The sequence below is a fragment of the Thalia democratica genome, unplaced genomic scaffold (assembly GCF_965202585.1).
Source record: "Thalia democratica unplaced genomic scaffold, ktThaDemo2.hap1.1 HAP1_SCAFFOLD_183, whole genome shotgun sequence".
NCBI lineage: Eukaryota > Metazoa > Chordata > Thaliacea > Salpida > Salpidae > Thalia > Thalia democratica.
Window position 1 is genome coordinate 1 of NW_028139314.1, and position 8,872 is coordinate 8,872.

General features: G+C 29.1%; 1 protein-coding gene across 1 annotated transcript; it reads left to right on the plus strand.

The window, feature by feature from the left end:
- The first annotated feature begins 1,718 nt into the window (after positions 1 to 1,718).
- Positions 1,719 to 4,509, plus strand: LOC145845877 (ectoderm-neural cortex protein 1-like). Its single transcript, XM_082952891.1, has 3 exons — positions 1,719 to 1,923; positions 2,103 to 3,427; positions 4,501 to 4,509. The coding sequence occupies exons 1-3, from the start codon at positions 1,719 to 1,721 to the stop codon at positions 4,507 to 4,509; spliced, it is 1,539 nt and encodes a 512-aa protein (XP_082809017.1).
- The last annotated feature ends 4,363 nt before the right edge of the window (positions 4,510 to 8,872 follow it).

Here is an 8,872-nt window from a genome sequence, read left to right on the forward strand (position 1 = left end):
CTAAAAACTAAGAATTATTCTTTATTACTATAATATTTAAAATTTTTATATTAATAACTTTATAATATAAGAACTCAAAATAATAATTGTTAACTATTTATATTTTGCATAAGTTCTTGAAATTGACTTAAGAATAGTTTTCTGTTTTGTATTATAATGATAAATAATTTAAAAAATAACAAATAAAATTTCTATATCCTGTGAAATATGAAATTATATTTTAGAGTTTTAGTTAATGTTTGTTTTAAAATAAACAAAGTTATTTTTTGTTTCAAGTGTTTCAAAAATTTGATAGTTCTTTAAATTTTTTAATAACCTAAACACTTGAAGGAAAGACTTATAGCTTTTATTCATTTTAAGTATTTAAGTGAATTTTTATTCTGTAGTTTGAATAATGTAAGTTAGTTGAGATATTTCGAGATTCAAATCAAACCTTAGACTTTTAAGGATTTTTTAGTAATAAGCTTAAGTTTAATTTTTTTTTTCTAAATTTTTATGCTAGTTTTTTTAAATTTAAAACCTTTTGAGCCTTAATAATAATATTTTCAGGCATATTAGAAATATTTTTGTTTATTCATAAAGAGCTAAGGATAGTTTAATAATTTCTGAAAATCTCAGTACTTTTTTCAAATATTTAAATGTTATAAGGTTGATTAAGTTTAAATTTTCGTTTATATATAAATAGCTTTGTTAAAAAGCTAGATTTTTATTAATTTTTATTTTTTGTTTAGGTTTGAAGGGACTCAGGGCAGTTGTAGTCACTCGAAAGAGTTTATTTTTAACCCAAAGAAGTGTCAACAGTGTACTTTCAGTTATAAACATAAAACTAAGTCATTTAAAACAAACTTATAAAAATCATTTTTTTTTTTATTTTTATGTCTGAAATAACTTAATTAACAAAATTGTTTAAAATAAAGAAGTGATAATCTTTAACAACCTTGAACTTAATGAAGTAAAAAATTTAGTACATGAAATGAACAATAACAGCTTCAAGTAATATTTTATATAGAGCAACAATATACATACTTGAAAATTAACTGAACTTTGTTTGTTCTTTCTTTTTTGTTCAACATCTATGTTAAATACAGAAAATAATTATAAAATAATGATAAAGTTAATTGAAAATTTAATGTATGGGTTTAGTTCTTCATAAAACATTTGAGAGTACTAGGTGTTAATTAGGGTGAGTAGAAATGTGTTTATTTAAATTTGTAAAAGGAAATCCATATTAATACTGTAGAAATAGAAGTGCATTAATAAAGAGGACTCTGCATGATAAAATTATTATAAATTTCAGCTTCAGTTGATATAAGGCTTTCAAATAATATTAGTTTGATATAGTTCATATGGCTGTCAGCTTTCAGTTGATGTAGTTTGATTACATGATTAAAGTTTAGTTAATTGTTTCTAAGCGTAAGAACGTATTTTAAAATCAATTAAAAGTGTTTTCGTATTCCTGCCACTAGAGGCTCTCTTAAATTAGATTTTTTGGTGCGCATAATTTTTATTTGCAATTCAGTGTGCACAGGTTTCTATTAGCTTGATGGTTTAGGCTAAGAGTAAAATAAAATAAATTAATTTTGATTTTTAGATCACAGGTCGTTAAGCTAATCAATGTAATTTTTACTTGTATTTTTTATAAAACATCATATATACAGTTTTACAAATGATATTGAAACTAACTTATTATCAACAGTGAACTAAAATAAATATATAAAATGTCAATTTTTAAAAACACAACTGGCAACATTGAAGTCTCTAGCGCACCTGGTGTTGAAAAAACAAAAACCACGAACTCTGAGAAGCGTGAAATTTGTGAAGAGTTTCTCAGGAACTTCGATGAAAACAAAAATTCCGAAGACGAAGTTATGAAAAGTTTCAAAAGAAATGCAGTTTTGGGTTTTGATGAAAACGCATTGAAAAGTTTCTCTGATTTTTTTCGTATAGGTAAAAAGTTTTTTCTGTTCTCTTTTAATTATGTGATGGTTTTTTCTTAAAAATAAAGAATATACTTTTAATAATTAGCATCTCTATCTAGTTTCATTAACTTCTGTTTTTTTTTTATTAAACTAATAAAATTAGAATTAAATAAACTTTTGTAGGTAATATGAAGTTATCAAACGAAAATTTCTTTAAACTTTACAAAATGGCAAAACTACTCAATTTCGACATTGCCAAGCAACATTTGCTCGACTCGTTCAAGATTGACCTGAATATTGACAACGTTTGTTTCTGCCATCAGTTTTCCAACGAAACTCAAAACAAACAAATTCAAAAGTGCACTTTCGACTTCATAACAAGGTGGTTCTGCTATTTTTCCGAGAACAAAATGTTGGATAGTTTGAGTTTTGATCTCTTTGTGAGGATCTTGTCTAGTTCAGACTTGAATATCACCTCGGAGCTTGAGGTAGCAAAAGCTGTGAACAATTGGATAAAACACGATCCAAAATCAAGAAGCAAGCTTACATTAGGTTTGGTGAAAACAATTCGTCTACCTCTGCTATCAACTGCTGCTTTAAACACATTGTTAGATGCTGAAACATTTTCAAAATGTGCTGAGAGTAAGCGGGTTATATTCAAAGCTATCACCGATAAAACTATTCAGAACCTTGACCCGAGCTTTGTGGACTGTCGAGTGAGACATTGTGCTCAGGATAGTTTTGAGGTAGCAATTTGCGGCACTAAGAACCGTAACTATCACGTGTTCAAGTTAGAAAATGAGAACTGCTCCTTCGTCACTGAGATCGCACGTTTTGATGAAAATATCGACGTGTCCTCAGTTGAGTTCGTGAACGGGATCATATACTTCTTGGGTTACGAATATTTTCTTAACAATGTATCGGTGCTGTCTTACTCAGTTTTGACTGGATCCTGGGAGGAATTGAAGTTTCCCGATTGTTCGTTAAACTGCGGCGATTTTTCAACCTGCAGCTTGGCGGGTAAAATATACATTTTGGCGGGAAACGCGCTACGTAACGTATCAGGAACCAACTTTTTCGTTTTTGATCCCAGCACTGAAAGTTTCAAGAAGCTGAAACATACCGAACGTTCCAGGAAGGAAGCCGCATCATCCGTATTCAACGGGAGAATAGTGACGTCAGGAGGATTCGATCATCCGACATCCGTTGAAGCGTACGATCACTGCGCAGATGAATGGTCACGTGACATGCCCGACATGCTGGTGGGAAAAAGAAGTCACGCTTCGGTGAGCATCGGAAACAAAATGTACGTGATCAGCAAAGTAGAATGTTGCGAGATTTTTGATCTCTTCAGCGGGAAGTTTTCTCTTCTTCAAGCTCCTCCACTTAAGGAGAATGTTTTTAGCTGTCACTACGTAGTAATTGGTAGCAAGATAATAGCGTTTGCTGGCAGCTATGAATATGAATGTGTTGTTTTTGATCCGGAGAAATCAGAATGGGAGAAGAAAGTAAGACTATGTTTCAGGCAAGTTGGACTTTGTGGTAGTTACCACTTCGTAAAATATCCAAAATATATTTGTCCTTCGTTTTTTTACCATGTTAAATAAACTTACTACTGAAATTCGCAAAGGTCTAACATTGTTGCCCTTAATGTTTCTTACGTTATTTAAATCACTAAAGTTACATTTTTTTTGAAGTTTGACATGTCCTGGACATGACTTTAAACTTTATCCTGGTGTATGACTTAATAACCGAAAGGTTTTTTCGTACACCAGATCCTTGGACCAAGTGTTTGAGCGCTTTTTTTTTTTCGTTCAATAAACATCTCGAATAGCACCATACAGCTTTTCAAACTTCAACTAAGTGTGGAAACTTTTTCTACAATTGACTACATATCAAAAGTTAATTACTTTTTTTACTATGTAAAAATACTATTACAAAATATAGTCATAGCTTTTAAACAAAGGATAACGTTATTTTAAAAAACAATGTTGGAAACCCTATAGCCTTAATAAACTAACTAAAAATTTATATCTTCATTTATTAAGATATTACTAGTTTTTGATAAATTATAGAACAATATCAAATAACATTATATAAACATAAATGTAAAAGACGTTTGGGAATCTGTTCAATTACAACTCTATTTTCAATTGCTGTTTTACTAAAATTAGCAAAAGTTTGCTTAACTCAAATGTATTTTTTACAATAACCGAGTTTTAGCAAAACTTTAGTAAATGGCATTGAAACTTTTGAAGTAAAATTTTACTATTTAAATTGATAAAAGTGAATAATGATTATTTGTACAAGTATAATAGATTTGTTAACTTTATGTAACTTTGTTAATAGTATTAGTACAAAAAGCTCCCACAAGTTATAAATTCATTATGACATCACAGATAAATTCTATTTTTAACTCAGTTTCCGCTTTTAGCAAGTGTAACAACTGCAAGTTACAAAATTTTAGCCTTTTTTGGTTTCTTATAAGTCTGTTATTTAAAAATTTATTAAAATGTAAAACAAAATCTAAAATTAAGTTTCTGCTTTATAAACGTTTTTAGTAAACAATCTACATTTTCAGGAGTCGTAAAAGTTGTTTTTCAAAATACGCTCTGATGTCAAATTAAATACCTAACAACTTTTAAGACTATTGATTCTTTGATCAATTACAGGTTTTTTTTGTGAAGGCTCTTTAAAGAAACCAAAAAGCAATGGCGCCATTCAACATATTATTTCAAAATACTTATGTTAAATAAACCTAACATCTTTGTCGGATGTTCATCATCAACTCTAGAATATATAAAGTAAGCTTCAAATTATGGCTTATGGCTCCCCTTTTACATCTCACGAACCTCTAACTTTCTGAAGTTTTACCAAAATATCTAGTATAAGTTACAAAACTACTCTTAAACACGCCAAGACCTACTTTTGCTTTTTACCACTAAACTCAGAATAACTAGTGTAAGTTTCAAAATATTGCCACTTTTGAGCTTATAGTCCCCTAAATTCTCTGGGAAGCCCTGATCTAAGAGTTACATTACTTAAAGAACAATACCAAAAAATTTAATGAGGATAATATTTTAAACATGATTTTAAAGAAAGCTTATACTTGTGGTTTCTAATTTGTGCAGTTGGTTTCTTCATAGGCAAGTTTTTTATTTATTTATAAAATTTATACGTTTCACTAGTCTGTTGATTGAATGTTAGCATGTTTTATATTTGAATTTTTGTAGAAAGGTGGTGTTCAGAGGTAATAGATAATATTAAGTTATTGTATTTTACAGCTTAAATTAAAAGTTGCAATTGATTTAGAATAGATTGGTTTGTATAATTTTATAACTTTTCCTCTTTTAATGTTGTCACTAGTAGATGGAACTAGCTATAAATTCTTTGGAAAACAAAAAAAATTTACTTAAAATTTAGTTTGTTTAAAAATGCGGTGACGTTTTAAATATTTTTATTTCAAAAGTAAAACAGGAATTAATAAAACTAGTTATTATTGATATTTATTCTCAAAAAGTTATTGAAAATGACTTAATCAATGGTTACAAAAAAAGTTTAGTTATTTTATGCTAGAGATGTTAACAATATATTTTATTATAAATTCTGAAATTGAGTTGATAAAATTTCTCTAAAAGTTTACTTGTATTACTTACTGATAAAAAGAACTAAGTAAAAATAAAAATATTTGATAAATATTCAGGGTTTGTGTGCGATTTTTTTTTCATTTAGCCTGACTGAGACCAATTTAGCCTGACATTTTTTCAAAGTAAGTCAAATACCCTTTAGAAGTCATTTGAGGTATTGGGAATCTGATTAGTACTGTTGTAGTCTCCTACTTTAACCAGCTTTAGATCAAAACTTTATAAACCTTTTTGAACTTTAAAAATCTGCAAAAAGAACCTCATAGCTTAGTTACAACTCAATAAAATAAGGCTAAACTGTGAAAAAGGTGATTGACCCCCCTTTGCCCTTAACATAACAAATTCAGTGATAATTTTTTAAATAAGTGATCTACTACTAGTGTAAAAACTTATATTATATATTACTAAACACAATTGTTTAATTTAATTAAGCACTAAGTTAAAACATTACAACCAGAAGATTTATAATAAAACGACGTGCATTTTTGTGTTTTATTAAAATTTAAAATGAAACGCTTACACGAGTATTAAAATTCAAACAAACAGCTAAGTTGTTGAACTAAACTGTAATATTTAAAATGTATTTTTTTAATGAATTTTCAAAATTATGACGTATATAACTTACTCAAAATCAAATAATGAAGATTCTTAAAAACTTTATAGAGATCCAACAAATTTTTTCAAGCGTTTATTTTTACAAATACTGACTGATTTTGTTTTTAATAACTAATTACTAAATTCACACCTCAATTTTATCTTTTAAAAGATTTCTCGATTTTTTTATAATTAAAAATTTTCAAGCATTTGAACTCAGAAAAACTGAGATTGTTAAACTTTTACATAAATAAATTGATTTAGCCTGACGTTTGTCAACTTTTTTCAAAAAAACTGATTTAGCCTGACTTAGGACGCGCACGAACCCTGAATATTAAAAAATAATTTATATAACTTACAGGTTAAAAAAAATGTAAAACTCATAGTTTACATTAAATTGTACTGTTAACGTTATAATAAAAACAAATATAATATACAGCTGTAAGAGGTTTATTGATTATTCGAATAGAAAAAAAAACAATAAAAATAAAAACATGCAAAAAAAAAAAACACCAGCAAATAATAACACGATACAAGAAAAATAAAAAAATTGTGAACTGTCTAAAATATTCAATAAGATATGATTTAAATCAATTTGCTTCCAAAGGACTTTTTATCAAAATTGGGCCTAATTGAAATTTTATGCTGAAAATAGATATTTTGTTATTCTGTTTAACAAAAACTTATATTCGTATTAAGTTCATTTTGGCAAAAAAAAATATTCAGTCCAAAATTACAATAAATTCATACGTAAAACTCGCATTAATAAGTATTTGTTTTCATATTTTGTAGTTTACTAAAAATTTTCAGTCAATGAAAAACAAGACAAAACAAGTTCAATAAAAGAGGTTAACTAAAGGCGTTTAAAAAGCACCCAAATAAAAAATTTAAAAGTGAAAATCAAATAAATTTAAAATCATGCTGAAATTAGTCAATAATTTCGTGGTAAAAATAATAAAAAAGTGTTGCTTCTTTTTTTACTTGCATTTTACTTTTTTTTTATGTTAACGTGCGCAAAAACAGGCTGAAAACTTATATACTTTTTTTTAAGTTTTTTTACTTTTTTTCAAGAATATGTTTTGATAAACATTTCAGTAAAATACGAACCAAGCGAATTACAACTTCTACGCCCTCATTCATCTTTACCCGTGAACTTTTCTTTACTTTTAATTACGAAGTCAATCATGGGTGTTTTTTGTGATTATGACGTCATGAATAAACTCACGTCACAATCAGAATATTTCTGCGAAGCAAGAAAAACTTGTGTTTTAGTCACATACTATAAAATCCTAGTAGCTGTTTTACATAGCGACGTCAAAATTACACAACTATGACATCATTTATTATGACGTCACTCGAAATCCTACACCAGTATTTTGGTGTCTTCAGTCTGGCGAAAAGCTATTATGACGTCACTCGAAATCGTACACCAGTATTTTGGTGTCTTCAGACTGGTGAAAAGCTATTATGACGTCACTCGAAATCGTACACCAGTATTTTGGTGTCTTCAGACTGGTGAAAACTATTATGACGTCACTCGAAATCGTACACCAGTATTTTGGTGTCTTCAGTCCGGTGAAAAGGTATTATGACGTCACTCGAAGTCGTACACCAGTATTTTGGTGTCTTCAGTTTGGTGAAAAGCTATTATGACGTCACACGAAATCGTACACCAGTAGTTTGGTGTCTTCAGTTTGGCGAAAAGGTATTATGACGTCACTCGAAATCGTACACCAGTATTTTGGTGTCTTCAGACTGTTGAAAAGCTATTATGACGTCACTCGAAATCGTACACCAGTATTTTGGTGTCTTCAGTCTGGCGAAAAGCTATTATGACGTCACTCGAAGTCGTACACCAGTATTTTTGTGTCTTCAGACTGGCGAAAAGCTATTATGACGTCACTCGAAATCGTACACCAGTATTTTGTGTCTTCAGACTGGTGAAAAGGTATTATGACGTCACTCGAAATCGTACACCAGTATTTTGGTGTCTTCAGTTTGGTACCTGCTGCCCACCGCGCACACCAGCTTGGAGGAGGAAGCGGAAATCCTCCAAACGACTCCTCCGCTGCCTCGGGATTCCAACTCGACTACGTTTCTTATCACCTGAAAAAAATATTCAATTATTATTAACATAATCAAGATTGCCAGTATTTTTTTGAGAAATTTTTTCACAGGTTTTCGGAAGTACACGTTTTAGGGTCGAAGTTTAGTTTAAAGTTAAGTTTAAAAACCGTGTTAAGTAGTATAACAACAAAAGTACTATAAAGCTAACTTAAATGTTATTTTTTATAAAAATAAATTTTAAGATAAATTGATTTTTGTATATGATGATAGATTTTTCATATATTATCACAATTTCATTAGTTTACACATGTGAGTATTCTTTTAAATTTTCTTAAATACCAGGTTTTTTGGCAACCCTGTAGTGGTTATGTATTAACAATGTAAAAACAAATATAATTACTTGTCCGGTTTTAGAGTCCCACAAGTTAACAGTTCCGTCATCCGATAACGTAACAACGAGTTTTCCGTGAAGTTGTAATGACGTCACTGCCGATTCGTGTTTGAAGTCTCCTGTAAATTACTTATTTGTAATTTATATTGTCATTATTTATGAATTTTCTATGAATTGCAGTTTATTTGGCAAAACATTCCAGCATGAGTTTTCAAACACTCAAGCTGACCTGAATGGATCAGAGTTTTTGGAAGCTC